This window comes from Octopus sinensis, linkage group LG17 (assembly GCF_006345805.1).
Source record: "Octopus sinensis linkage group LG17, ASM634580v1, whole genome shotgun sequence".
Lineage (NCBI taxonomy): Eukaryota > Metazoa > Mollusca > Cephalopoda > Octopoda > Octopodidae > Octopus > Octopus sinensis.
Window position 1 is genome coordinate 15,221,606 of NC_043013.1, and position 16,029 is coordinate 15,237,634.

The following is a 16,029-nucleotide window of genomic DNA, read 5'->3' on the forward strand; positions in this document are numbered from 1 at the left end:
TTTCATTAGTTACATTTTGATGAGGGGAGTACTTTTTATTGGCTAATTCATTCTAAATCTAATTAAAGCTATTACTTTAAGATTTAGTGTTTGCAAATGTTGTTACAAGATGCTTGTGAGTGACTTTAACCATAAAGCAAATTAAAGATTTTAAAAGATATTTTAAGACTCAGTGGTTTTGGCCCAATACTTTAGAAAGGGTTTCTGTTAATTCCATAGAAGCAAGGTTTTAGGGTCTATTAAGTGTGCATGTGTGATCCAACATCTGGAATTATGCTTGATGCATGTTAAGCTGAATGGTTATGGCAAGAATATTTGGGATTGTATGTTTATACAACAACACAAAGAATTTTATATAATTCTTTAAGTTCAGATTTGTTTGTGTTTCCTTTGTTTAGGTTTTGCTTATGCAGTCTTATTGTGGTGGGGACAGATTTCTGAATTACTTATGTATGATACTGAGAGCCCATTATTTCTCAGTTTGTATTTGCAGAAATGTTCATAAGGATATTGCATTTCTTATGCACGTGTTCCAGAATGTGTGTCTATGACGGTTCCACCAAGGGCAAAATGTTGTGGGTTTATTATCTATTTCTGTTTGTCTAACCTGTATACTGTTGCGTTATGGAATATGCCCGTTTGTAAACAGTTTCCATATAATGAACACTTTGTTCTGGTTCAGTTGCATCAATGTGTGGTTGTGTTATTGCTTAGTGATTGTATGTTGTATTCATCTGTAACTTTTGTGTTGTCTGTTGATTAGTTTGTGCATTTATGTTATATTGGGAAGTGCCTGCTACAGAAAAGGGCATGCCACATTTAGGTTGAAGAGTAGGTGAAACCAGATGATGTTTCTTTCTCTAAATTTAAAATACATGTCCTCCTTAAAAAATAACCAGTGAAGAAGTAGAAAAAAAATAACAGCCAATCAGCAAACCACTGAATACAAACGTACTACTCTCACACAAAAGAATATAAATATACCACCAAAAACAAGTTGTAATAAACTATATTTAAATACACACACACATGGAACAGTTCAAGAGTTGCATACTGGAACCAAAATACAAATTTTGAACCTAAAAGGACAAATACAAACCATATTCTGTTGATAATTACATTGAACTTGAAAGCTATATATCCACTACCCTGTTCAACACCTAAAAGAAAAAAAACCACAGAATTTTCTGTCTTTTTGGTGACTAATTCTCATAACAGACATGAGCAAAAACACATGAAGATGTGCATTTAGCATCCTAATTTGACTAGCAAAATGCTATTACAAAAGAATACCCGATATGTTAGGTAAAAAAAAACTCCTGAAGTAGTAAAATTACAATAAGAGATTAAAGGATAAATTGGATAAGCAATCAACTTGTGGTAAGACTTTATAGATATGATGGCCTGCAGAAGCTGAATATTCAGACAACATTGCTCCCACATAGCTGATACATGAAGCTATTTAGGTAATAATTAGCAGAATGAGGATTAATCAAACACACCTTCTTTTACTGCCTTCAGTCATTGGACCGTGATCAAGTCTATTATATCAACTCCAGTACATTGTCAGGTAGTTGTTTTATCAACTTCACAAAGGAGAAACATCAACTTATATGTAAAAGGGTCACAGCTAAAATGTAATCAAATACCATTTTATTTGACATGCATTTTACCATCCCATGCCAATACACACACATTGCAAGGGATTTTATAGTTTCCATCAACTAAATTTCAATTACAAGGCTTTGGTTAAACTAAGGCTGCTGTAGAACAAACATATGAGGTACTATGTAGGGAGACCAAACTTAGCACCAAATGTTAGTATGATCATATCTTGCACACAACTGAGGCATGAAACAGTTTTGAGCTCTCACAAAGGTTTAAAACATCTGATGCCATGAGCACATGAGTAAAGAGAAGATTTATGGATACATCCTGTTTATCACTATTGTTCAATGCAAGGTAGGTGCTGCTGGCCACTGCTATTGTACTAAACACCAGGTTTATATTTTGAGGAATTTTGTATCCCCAAGGAGGACAAAGACCACACCACTTACCTACATTGATGTTATTGACTAACTCACATGAAACTGAAGACCTACCAAAGTTAATGGGAGATGGAGATTCCTAGTGCAGCATCGTGAAATGCATCTTGGTTGTGGCTACTTGAAGAGGAAGAAAATCGAAGCAACATTTTATAGTGAAGTTATTAAAGAATCTAAAGTATATTTTTATTTAAATAGTAGCTGCTATCTCCTGCAATACAATATTCAAAAAGCAAGCCAGCTTTCAATAACTGACCTTAATATTTTTTTTGTTTGTAAACACACTTACCAAATGTTTGTCTGTGGGTCTCTTTATTAACGTCTAGAAATGAAATAGGAAGAGTTTGTAATATGGGACTTAGATTTTCAAATTCTAGAAAATAAAATATTCAATAATAGTAGCTGAAATTCATCAGGAGAAAAATCTATTGAAGTTAAATTTTTTTTTTTGGCTTTACATTACAATAATAAATTAAAGGGAAGCACTAAATCAAAAACATTATACAATTTCTATATAAAGAACATCACCACCTAAAAAACACAATGCAGACAGTATACAGTAGCATGCATTTTAAATATTTTTATTTATTTCTTTTTTTTTTTTACCAAGCTGCTGTGATGCTGACTCCAGTGGTTTAGTCTGTCATCAAAGTAAAAGTGACAAAGATACCACAGATTAAGGACCATTTACTTACTATAGCTTTGGAGCCAACACGGATGGGAGTGAAAGAGGGATGGCCTTGTCCACTAAAGTAAAATGGACTACTGCTGGACGAAGAACAACCCTGTGGAAGTTTGCAGAAAACATATAATTAAAAAATCATATCATAAAAAAAATTATAATATATATTAAAGAAAATATCAAACAAATATTTTATGTTGCAATATTTATGAGTTAACAACAAAACATAGCACAAGATCATATTCCATAATACAGTGTTCAATGTATATAACACACACATTCACATTTGGTGACTATAAAAGGGACTGTATGTCATTGACTGGCCTACTAAAAATAATAGTAAGTGTTCCACCATACTATGTTAAGACTAGAATAGTCATGACTAGAGCACTTTTGATCATAGGTCTGTTGTCTCGGGACTAAACATCAACTGAGGAAGTACAGTTTAGCTCATTCGGTACATGTCTGAGTTCCATAATTCCAACATGCATCTTTACTATAGCTCTGACTGAGAAGTCAAAACTGAGTATGTATGTGTGCATAAATAAATGTCTGTTATATGTATCATCATTATTTTTACATTTATTTTACCAAGCCTGTATAGATTGGATAGGTCTCTCCAACACTGTCACACATTTTGTCATGGCCACACAACTTCATTAATCACAATATCCTGAGATTAGTTTTCACTTCTACCCATTACTCTGAGAACTATCTTTTCAGAGCATCCATATCCACTGTTAACTGAAAGAAGCTATAAGCTTTTTCTATAGAGCGTTCCAAAATACTCGGAAAAATTTCACAGGTGCACTTACTTTTATTTACTTTATCTATCATTCTAGTTCCTGCATCATAATCGGCACCTTCAGATTTTCTATACTCTATACTGTTTTGCTCAGTCTACTCTAATGAACATCTCCAAGTACCTCAGTGTGTTGTCATGTACACACACAGATACACATCTTCCTAACTTGTGTTCAAATGTAGAATTTTTTCCTCTGAAGCTGGGTTTATTCCTGGTGTAAGATTAAATCCACTATGCAAGTCATCTGGCAGTATCATTTCCATTTGCTTTGCTCACAACTGTCGTTGATCAGTTAAAACACTAATGAGTGTTGCCATGATTTCCCAAGCATGCCAGCGCTGAAATGGAGTCAGTAGTAGTTGTATGTCACCAGGCTCTACTTGCTGGCTTTAACAAAACTTTGTCCATGGCTTTCGACAGCAGAACAGGAATGATGTCTGCTTTGTAGGGACTTGACACTGGAAGCTATGGACAGTGATTTTTCAGAGCACAACCTCAGACAAGGCCAGCTGGAGCCATAAGGTCTACAGTAAAATAGCTACTGAGTTTTAATGCTCTTCAACACAATGCTGCAATCAGTCTTGTAGTGGAGATTAAAGTTTGCAGTTAAAACCCTACTAGCAATACAAGAACGCACACACGTAAGGACAGCACACATGAAGACTGACAGTGGACTGTTCAAAATACAGGATACAGAAACAGGTTAAAAGAAGTTACAATTTAGAGACCCTCAAATTGAAACTACTGAGGAATATTATGAAGGAATAAGATATAATTGATTGAATTATTCTCTCAAAATATTATAGTATTTATTTTCATCAGCCATCATAAAAGCATTTAATACAGCTCAGCACCAAATACCAACATATTTAACAACCTAACAGACTTTTATTTACATTCACTGAATCATACATACATGTGCACAACCATGATGATGATTTTGTTATCTTTGGCACAGGTCACATATCTTTCAGGAAAGGGTAGTTTTTATGGACTGTCATTTGTGTATGATTGGCATCAGAATGATTAAATTAGAATGTAGAAGAGTAAAGCTAAACGTCTCAAGGCATTTTTCACCGCCTTCAACCAAAATAACAGTTGATTAAATCAATCCTCAGTTCTTGACTGGTACTATAGTTTATCCACTTCAGAAGGATGAAAGGCAAAGTGGATCTTAGCAGATTTGAATTCAGAAAGCAAAGGACCATAGCAAATCCTCAAAAGCAATTCATACGATACTTTTCTGACTTCAGCAGTCCGCCTTTCTTTATGATAATAATATTTCCAATATAGACACAAGACCAGAAATTTAGGGAGGGGTTAGTTAATTACATAAACCCTCATATTTGATCCAAGAAGGGTGACAGACAAAGTTTACTTTGCAGGATTTGAACTTAGAATATAATGAATGGGAGCAAGCATTACAAAGCTTTTTGCAGTATGTTATTAGCACTTGAAATCTAAATAGCTGAATATTAATTAGCTCCTACATTGTTGTAAGAGGTCCAACTCAAATAAATGTATAAAAAAAGTATAAGTTTTCTAGCAAGAGTTAACTACAGTAGATAATTAAATGAGCTGAGAAGAGAAGAGATATAAAAGACTATTATAAATGAGATTTAATTTTAAGAAGTGTACTGTCACCCAACAGATATACTTAACATCTGGATGGTATCAAAATCAGTTGAATATTTAACAAATACTTAAAGAGTCAAAATAATATGCCATCTTAGAAAAGATTTCAACTGAGAACCAAACTTGTGAGTAACGACAATCATTCCATGCAGTCTTATTCTCAGTGTCAATATCAGTTGACCCACAAACAACATGACTTAGTCCACCTTGTTTCTCTCTTCTGCGAACACGCCATGGAATGTTGCTTCACAGAGCCTTCAGCTCCACTGACCAGTTTCTGCAGTAGTAAGTGAGCAACATTTTGGATTAAACAGTGCCACTAATTTTCTGTCAATTAAAATTAGCTATGGAAACTATTTTTTCCTAAAGAAGAAATTTAAAACAGATAAGTATATCACTCTTTTATGGTACCTATTTACAGCTAGGTGGACTGAACATGACCATTTACACAATACAGGTGACAAAAAAAGAAAAAAAACACCCACCAACCACTTGGCTGTCCTATATTCAAAATGGTACACCCATTTTTGGCTATTCCTCAGAAAAATAAGATAATTTTATTGGTCCCCTATCTTCAAAAACTAATGTTAAAGAGAATAACTGCTTCTCTAACTGCAAACATCCCTCTAGCACTCTAACTCGCACTTTCTAAGTCCCTGAGCTAACAAATGAAGCATTTATCCATTTTTGTTGCTGGCCTCTCTTTCTAAATAAGCATAATTTTTCTGCACCTCCCTTCTCAAACAATTAATGTAGGCTGGACAAATCTCACCTATTTTTTTCCTAAATAGATATTCCACACACACACGCACACACACACACACACACACACACACATCACTGGTTGAAACAAAGTGGATTTAAATAAACATCAAAGAAAGAAATGAGTAAAATATCCAATATAAGACAAGAAATAGAAATTTGTAGACATACCCCACCAGATGCTGACTGACTGGAATTAGAATAACCACGCCCAGAGCGTTCTGAAGAAGAAGAAAGTGATAGAATTAAAATACATTTATCTAATTTCATTTAGCAAAAATTTTTTAAAACAAGGTCTCAATTCTCTTTGAATCAAGACTTGATTAGGTACAACAGAAAAACTGTGCTATCAAGCTCTTATGTGATGTTTCTTCTGTAGAAGTTGTTTGTGATTTCTATATTTTATTCACAAGTTGAAGAGCTGAACAGTCAATGATGGCCACACCGAATGAAGAATCTTGGTATTAGAATATATACTTCAACAGATTTCACATGCTGCATACACAGAGTACAAAACAACTTTGTCAGAAAATTAGGACTGCCCCTTGCAATAAGGAAGCATCCTACATCGGTCTGCTAGAAAATTCATTAAACAGACAAAATCCCTACCTAAAACATATAAGAGCAGACACATTTAAACAATGTCAGAGCTTAGAAGATGAGTTTAGTGAAATATTGTAGCCCATGATCACAATATCAGAATGAGAGAGAGAGATTAAAGTTAAAAGAATACTCACGTGGTGTACTCTGAGAAACAGTGGGTGGATTCTTGTAGCTTGGAAGAGCCATAGTGAAGAATGGCTATCTGAAATGTAATACAAAAGTTACTTAAGAACTTATATTCCATAACAAACTACTACAAGAAGAGTCTATTTAGACATGGCAACATTTAACTAAAATTGCTGATATCTTATAGGTGGACACAGGATTAAGAAGTTCACTTTACAAAACACAGTTTTGGGTTCAGTCCCACTGAGCAATGCCTTGTGAATGTACTTGGTAAATGAAAGAAGCCCATCATATAATTATGCATGCACATTGTGTGTGTGTGAGTGTGTGCAAACATGCATGAATGCTAACATTTGACAGCTTTGCTTGAGTGAAATGGTGAATGAGTTTACATTCCTTGTTTTGAAATTATGACTGTTTGCCCTGCACTTTTGTGGAATAAAAATATCCTTTACTTGAAAAGCCAACTAAGGGTTGGCAATAGTAAGAGCAATTGTCAGTAAAATCTAGCCTGATACATGCTAGTAGGAGTAAAACAAATTTTAAACTTACAAAAAGCACTACCCGACCGTGTCCGTTGCCAGCGCCGCCCCGATTGGCCTCTGTGCCGGTGGCACGTAAAAAGCACCATCCGATCGTGGCCGTTGCCAGCCTTGCCTGGCCCCCGTGCCGGTGGCATGTAAAAAGCACCATCTGTCCGTGGCCGTTTGCCAGCCCTGTCTGGCACCTGTGCGGGTGGCACGTAAAAAGCACCCACTACACTCATGGAGTGGTTGGCGTTAGAAAGGGTATCCAGCCGTAGAAACACTGCCAGATCAGACTGGGCCTGGTGCAGCCTTCAGGCTTCCCAGACCCCAGTTGAACCGTCCAACCCATGCTAGCATGGAAAGCGGACGCTAAATGATGATGATGAAAGAGGTATTATAATTGGAGAAATGAACTGGATTGTCATTACTGCCCTTGTAAAAACAGAAACATTAAATGGTGTAAAATGTCTAGATGTGGGAAATGAAATAACATGAGCTTCAGACCAGGGTTTTACTAGGAACTTCTATTCTAGGTTTCTAAAACAAACAAAACCTAACAGTACAATAATTGAAATAAATTCTGTTGAATTAATCTGTGATTGTCATTAAAAAGACACTTTTTAGTATAACCATTCCTGTATTGCTGTAAAATGCTTTTTGTTTCTTATTAGATGATGTTTTGAAATGCGTTTTATCTTCAGCATAGATTTCAAAATTATATGGAAAACAATTATAGAAAAACAACAATGTGCATGGAACTCAGCAGAATATTGGTAAAAGATAGACTGATTATCAGAAAAGAATGCAATACAGAAAAAAAAACCCATTTCATTTGACAATTCATTGTACAGAATATGATGGATGATTTTGTGATTTGACCTGGGATTTTAATATAAGAAATGGAAAGCTGTATGGCATGCAGAACTGCTTTTAGAAGTTGGCCTGTAAAGTGCAAGATTGCAGTCACTGATATACAGTTTATTGAAGTAGTTTGTTATAATTTTTTTAAAAGAAAGTTATAGTAATAGCTAGTATAGATGGTTATTATGTGTGCTGGGTTAAAAAAAAATGTGCCATTATTGAATTTTTCTTAACAGGTTGCTGAGGAAATAAAAACATAAAATTGTGTCAAATTACTAAAACAATGCTTTTAAAAATGAGAAACACCATCCCCTGGGGGACAGTGGAAATTTTTACCTAAGTACTGGGGGAAAAGAGGCTACTAAGTGTGTGAAAGACACATCTTGTAATATCCCTAATATTAAAAATACAGTGGAATCTTAGGTTATGAATTTGATTTGTCCCTGAAGGCTGAAATGTCTATAAAGTGAAACTATTTTTCTCATAGGAATTTCAAGAGAAGGCACAGCAAATTTGAGCAGGGATATACAGAGTGAAAACTAGACAACAATTGATGCTCTCCTGCTGATACTCCCAGCTTGTCGTCAAATGTTGCTACTGGCTTGCATGTTCATTACTCGAGACACCATTTGTCACCCTAAACGTTTTATCCTTGAAAAATTGTTCATAAAACCAATTTGCTTGTGATGAGGTTTCACTGTATTTCCAATCTTTATTCTGATTGTGAATCATCTGATTATATTATCTGATTCAGCTACTATATTATAGTAGCTGAAATGTTGGTTTTAACACTGCATATTATATTTATGAAATGACTTGTGATGTGCAAAGAGTCATTCAATAGTGATCAACCTATTGTCTGCTATTTTTAATTACATGAACCATTGGAATAGTGTTAAAAGAGGGCAATAATTAAAAAGAAAGCTTCAGCATCACTGATCTAAATCAATTAGAACAACCTTTATTAAAAGCTACTTTGATGAGTTAAAAAATTTCTTTTTTTTATTTGTATCACTGGTAAACATGGAATTCACATGCAAGGAAAGCACTCAAAAGGAAGTGTATAGGTAACAAGTGCTCTAAAATCAGGTAAAACGACATTTGTTTCCAGCTGATAATCTAAGAAGAAACTGTCTGCAGTTTTATACAACAGAAAGAAATGGTAAGAAATATTAAGATCTAGCAGGGGAGAAATAATGCATCATGAATGCCAGTTTTATTCATGCTTTCTTTTACATAAATGTAAAATATCGATTAATTATTTCAAGATGTCACTGAGGTGACGTCGTCATTTTTTGTCGGGGGTGGGGGTCTTAACTCGTTCATATTAATCACATCTTTTTAAGTGTAAAACAGCAACGGTAGTAGTCGCCACTGCACTAACCTGCTTACCGAGCAGATTGATAGCCTGTCACTCATACTAATTCACTTGGAGTTGATTCACTCGGTGGCTACTTTTAATGTTATGCGATCGTGTAAACTCAGAGTAACGACAGATTGAGTCAAAAGCTTCGAATGAATAAAGTTTACTATATACATTGGAGGTCTTTTTTTATTTCGTCTGAAGCTTCACAAATTGTAACAATTATTTACACTAACACATATGTTTCTAATAATAGCACAAAGCTTGACTCATCATTATTCGGGGCGGGGTAGAGGAGGAATTAATAGATACCGCTTGACTCCAGTAGTTAACTGGTATTATATTTTATAGATTCCGAAAGGGTGAAAAGCAAAGTTAATCTTGAATGTATTTGAACCTAAAAGTAAAAGAGCCAGAATATATATCGCAAGGCAGTTTGTCCGACGCATTAACGATCTGCCAATCCATAGACTGCCATTACTATAGTGAAACGATGTAGCACTGAATCAATAGCAGGTGCTATGTATAGTTAACAGTCGGTCACATAGCAGTAAACGACAGTGTATATTGAAATCCATAAGTGAGGTGGGTGGGGTGGGTGGATTAACTGGCTGCACATTCGTATATTAAATATTTGTAGAGATGAAGTAACGCTATGTCACGTGTCAAGTTTTAGTTTCTCATTGCTTATGTCACACTAAGAGAGAAAGAGGAGGTACGGGAAGGGGCAAAAAAGAGGCAGGAAGAAGAAAGCAAAATTCTAAAATAGAGAGGGCAAGAGATTGATAGGAATAAAGATATATTCGGAAATGTTATGAAATGGTGGTGGTGGTGGTGGTAGCGGGAGACGTTGGTAAACAAAGAGAAAGAATGGAGGTAGAATTTGAGAGAAAAAAGTGTGTGTGTGTATATGAGAGAGAGAGACAAAACGAGTGAATGATAATCACGGCAAAAGGGTTAAACAAAGCGCAAAAATAATTGAAGATAAAATGAAACCTAAAGATTGAAGCAAAAACATTAAAAATTATTGAAAGCGGGTAGAAATAAACACTACATAGTGTAGTACTACTAACGCTAGGGGATCTGTAGAAAGTTGAATGCTTGATTTCCGAATAACAGCGCAACGTTTCACTTTCACAACTGAACGAAAGCCAATCAAATGTCTATCGGCTACCGTGCAATTTAGAACAAATCAAATTAATTATATTACAGCTTTATTTATAGTATATATATAGATAGAACAAGTAAATCAATAAACTAAATACAACTAAGACAGGGGTGATGGTCCTTGACAAAGTGAAAACAGAAAGTGGGGAAAACAAGCAGCAAAACCGAGTACCAATCAATTACTCATGGAAAGTTACCAGAGTAGGTGAAAAATGGTACGTTATACAGGACTTTTGTATGGCTAACCTTGGGTGCTGGAGCAAGGAACCCATATACGAAGCGCATAGATTAGTAGTAATTTACACATTGTTGTTTGGAAAATAAATCTCCGGGCACTTAACCACCCACTTCCAGAACAGACACCTTCCCCTATAACAGTGAACTGATAGCCCCACCAACATAAAACCACATCGACTGTCATTTAACTTTTTGAACAGCAAAGGGACAATACAGACAATCAGCATATCAAATTGAGACATTAACCAAAATTTTATATTATGAAAAAAAAAAGAAAGAAAAAAAACAAAAAAAACATTGAAATCAATTATAGATATGAAAAAGTAGATATAAAAGTTAAGGGTTAAGTTATTCAATATATTTTAAGTATGATAGTGGTTAAGCAATATTTAAGTATACATCACTTTCACTTTTGCCGGTAAGTGGCACTTTGCTGTACTCAAGAAAACCCGTAATTCACAGCAGAATAGATACCGGTGTTGGTGCCATGTTAAAAGCACTAAGTACACTGTGGAGTGGTTGACGTTAGGAAGGGCATCCAGCCGTAGAAATCATGCCAACATGGGCAAATTGCGGTTCGCGGAACTTTCAGAACGACCCGCCCAATGAAAAATTACGTTGAATTTTTTTTTCTGTTTTATTAGTGCAGCCTGCCTGGTTGTGAAACCAGGTCTCGAGTGTGCCACTTCTACAAAAAGGCTGTTCATGCCTGTCCCGAACTGTATGATAGACTAATGACCACAGCAACTAGTTCTTTTGCATAAAGCAACGAAACAAATCCTGCAACTCTCAAAAGGAACAACCGAAGTGTCGTGAATGGTCAGGAACTTGTCTTGCAGTCTTTTTAAGTTCATTCTACTTTCTATCCCAAAGATTATCATCCCCTGGCGCCCGGAATCGACCTAAAAATACTTTCGGTCTTACTACCAATATGAAATTTTATATCCAACTTTCATTTTTGAGGCGTCGATTGTTCCGTCTGCCAAATACCACATGGCATTCTGGTTCACCGTTACTGAACTGAAACTTAATTCTTCCAAAGTAATTACGTTCGACAATGCGACGCTCGACTCTCTCTTTAGATGAATCTGTGTTTAAAGTTACAGACTCACAAGGAACATAGACGGACGAGCGAGATATGATAGTGAGAAAAAAATTCCCTTTTTATGTTTTTCTTTTTTAAATTCTTATGAAAATTATTACTGACAGACGTTTGGAATAGTTGTCGTAGAGATACGAAGGGGAGGTGGAGATGTTAAAAACAAAACATTGGAAAAAATCGAGAAAAAAAACGGAGAAATTCCAACTTGTTTGGACAGCTATTCCGAAAGTCCACCGTTTTCCCCTTAAGCAAATTATGCCCAGTTTTCTATTCTCTGAATGGTCGGCTTGTAGAATTCTCTTTCTGTTTAGGCCATCCCAGCAGGTGTTGATTTACAATTGTCCAAGAGGAAGATAGCATCGATTTCACTGATCTAGGATGGCTTGCAAAAGGCCTTGGACACTGTACTTTCCTCCAGAAAAGTAAATTTCACTTTGTCAGCTAGGCAGCGAGTGGCTTACGGTATACACACACACATATATATATATATATATATGAACCAAACATATTGCGTGTATTTTGCATTGTCTTACTTTGGATTCGATCACACCAAAATCGCCGGCATCGGAAATACAAATATTAACTGCAGTTTGACAAAATGGGTCACTATATATTCGAAGACTTCCCTACTTGGTTCATTTTTTTTCTCTATCTCTCAGAGTTCGTTAATCTCAAGCTAAATTACCGTATTTACTTGCGTGTAAGTCGCACTCTTAGTTTAATAAATCTTGGTACAAAATTTGTCCCTTCATAGTTTTAGCATTGCCCCACGCATAAGTCAAATTCGTTTTTTCAGTTAAAATCTATTGTAAAATAGTGCGAATTATATACGAAATAAAAATGGTAATCATTTTTCTTTTTGGGATGAAACTCACATTGTAGCAATAATTAGTAATATAATAGTTGCATGAAAACGATTTAAAATTGAAACAAAACAGGCTCTCGAGAAGTTTATTTCCATTTTTTGTTTAGTAATAAAAGATTTGAAAATACCCGTATTTAAAAATTATAAAACACATCACCACTAAAAAGGTTTCATAGCGAATAAATAGGGTTCTCGGAGAGAAAGTTTGAAGAAATAACGTCTAATGTAATCCTATTTTTGCCTTTCAACACCCTATCAATTTAAAATAAAAACTAGTAGCTCAAATATCATCATTAACGTTCCATCAAACCAACGAGGAAGCTTCTACATGGCAGTTTCCAGATGCTAGAAATAGAGAAATTGTCCCCAAAATCATGCCTGCTATATCTTAAAAAATAAAAAGGCAGGACACGCTGGAATAGAATAGTCCTAGATACACTTTACCTGAAACAAATAGATAAAAAGGACAAGACGTTTAGTGGTTGATTTGGAGTTAAACGACAGTAAACCATATTCTAAATGTTCCAAATTCTAATCCTATAACGAAATTTTAACTGTAATACCGATGTTGGAACTAAGAAGGCTGATGCTACTTCCAAGAATCCACAAAACGAACTAGGGCTCTGACTTTGTCTCTCTCTCTGGAGAAAGAGGAGAAATTTATATTTCCGTGCTGATTCAAAATTAGTAATTGTGGTTATAACAATTATCTTAAATTTTGACAGCCAACAGTGGATACTTTTGTCTTATCAGCGAACACGAATTGATTTTTGTTTTTCTATTGTATGTATACAGTGAATGGCTCAGTATAGATATATAAAAATCGTACAGAGGTAAAAATAATCTTACCGCGAACTATTCATATTAAACAGGTATATATTATAAAATGATCAGGAAGTTAAATCTTGATCTCCACCTAACCTATATTTCTAGTTAGCTACAAACCTAACGGAGGGAGGTACTACTTAAAAAGAGTGATCCCGGTGCGTGCACTCGCGTAGTCGCGCTAGCTAGTCGTGACTAGTCAACCCTAGAACGACTACCTAGCTAAGTAAATAAAACACAAAATAAAAATTTTTTTTATACAAAGTAAATAAAATACAAAAACACAAAATAAGGATCGACTAGTCACGACTAGCTAGCGCGGATGCGCGCACCGGGACCACTCTTCTTAAGTAGTACCCGGGGAAAAAAGGCAAGCTGTGATAACAATCGCCTACTAATTGTAAAATTACTAAACCAATTTTCACTATAACCATAATGGATGTGATTTTGAGAGAAAATCGGATATTTCCACCAAATAGAGGAAACATGTAGTTATTCATGTGTCATTCCTAGTGTTCTTTTTAAAGGAAAGGAAAGGCCAATTACTGCAAAATGTAGTTCAAGACACGGGCTAAAATAGAAGTAGGGTGGGGAATGAGGAAATAGTTGCGGCGAGAATCAGAGCTTAAAACACTAATGAGTCGCGTGACCTAAGGGATTCTAGAGTAAATTTTTTTTGCTGGGAAAGTCGACACTTTTTAAAAAAATTAATTAATTACTAAACAAAAAGACGATACACTTTAGCGGACAATATAATAGATTCTAGAGAAACACCTATCTCACTTCAAATTGACTTTTTTTTTAATCGATCCGTTGCTTATATTCCAACATGATCTTATTTGATTAAAATATTATTACTGCTGCAAAAATAGTCCTCATTCGTATAATTATTTATTGCTCGAACATCACTATTGGTTCGACTTATCCCTCTACCAAATTGTTTGTAGGGTAGGGCGAGCTAATGGCTGAATAGATAGAGCGTCGGGAAGAAAAATATGTCCGTCTGATTACGTTCTGAGTTCAAATCCCGCTGAGGTGTCAACTTTACCATTCATTCTTTCGAGGTTGATAAAATAAAGGACCAGTCAAATACCAGATCAGATTCACTCGACTAACCCCTCTCTAAATTTCAGGATCTGTACCTGTTAGAAATATCATCAATATAGCATTTACAGAAATAAAGAGGAAAAACGCAAAAATTTCTTCGCAACTTGCACGTAACACCTCAACTAGAAAAAATATAATTAAAAAATATAGATCTCTCCCAAATATAATAGTCTTATTTAAACGAATATAATTTTTTTTTTAATGTAGAAATTAATATTAGTAAATTAACAAATGTACTAATATTAATTTCAACATTAAAAAAAAAAATTATATTCGTCTAAATAAAACTGTATTATATTTGGGAGGGATCAATATTTTTTAATTATATTTTTTTCTACATCTTATCTAGTGAAAGATTAAAGTGAAAGTAATATATCCCCCATATTCCACATCAGTAAACAAAGCAATATAATAAGGAAGTGTGTAGAAGAGTTTCGTTTATCGTAGGGGAAAATGTATAAATATAGGTGACTTCATTTAATATCCATCCACGCTACATATAATTGAGGATTATTTATGTGTGTGTATATATATATCCTGGTAGTTGCATTTGATATTTAGAACGATCCCTAGTAAAATGCATAAAAACGGAGTTCTGAAGATCAGAAACGAGATACTCAGAGTAGCTCCTCACAATATATTTTTATTTTTTCATTAAATGAAAAATAATGGTAAAATAATTTCAAGCGAATATCAAAATAGGGTGCAAACTCTGACCACTCGAATTTATCCATTAAACACATATGTGGCGCTGTTTCGCCTACTCCAACCCAACCAACATAATTTAGACGTAAAAAAAACATGATTGTGTGTACTCAATACAAAGGAAAGGAGACCAAGAAACTCTCAGTAACTACTGAATTAAGGATCAATGTTGAATATTATATCCATATATTGGTTGGTGCAGTGCTGTGTCGCCATACTTACATTTTATAGTAAAAAAATCGAAAAACGCTTTATGATGCAACACCATTTCCTTAGAAATGACAGGACGGGCACTGACCAAAAATATTTCATTTTTAATTATTTTACTTCACAGTCAGCAATGTAACATTTTAAATATATATATATATAAAGTAAGATATGGGTTATGAATGTAACCCACTAAGGGATATCAATTATCCAATATACTGTTTGTAAATTACCCAAATTCTTAATACATAAATGCTTTTAATTGCAATGCAATTAATTCATTTATAAATATATATATATATAAAGTAAGATATGGGTTATGAATGTAACCCATTAAGGGATATCAATTATCCAATATACTGTTGGTAAATTATCAAATTCTTAATACGTAAATGCTTTTAATTG

General features: G+C 34.6%; 1 protein-coding gene across 7 annotated transcripts in view; it reads right to left on the reverse strand.

Annotated features, from left to right (window-relative positions):
- Nucleotides 1–16,029, reverse strand: part of LOC115220797 (mucin-5AC) — a 56,007-nt gene that overhangs the window by 38,902 nt on the left and 1,076 nt on the right. For 4 of the 7 annotated variants that reach the window (XM_029790942.2, XM_029790940.2, XM_029790944.2 and 1 more), the window contains exons 2-5: nucleotides 6,667–6,734; nucleotides 6,101–6,150; nucleotides 2,741–2,830; nucleotides 2,335–2,367 (exon numbers count right to left, since the gene is read on the reverse strand). In XM_029790942.2, coding sequence (XP_029646802.1) covers nucleotides 2,335–2,367; nucleotides 2,741–2,830; nucleotides 6,101–6,150; nucleotides 6,667–6,718 — 225 coding nt within the window. In that variant the 5' untranslated portion in view covers nucleotides 6,719–6,734. The remainder of the gene's footprint in view (nucleotides 1–2,334; nucleotides 2,368–2,740; nucleotides 2,831–6,100; nucleotides 6,151–6,666; nucleotides 6,735–16,029) is intronic. The other 3 variants (XM_029790945.2, XM_029790943.2, XM_029790941.2) reach the window with 1 other exon arrangement.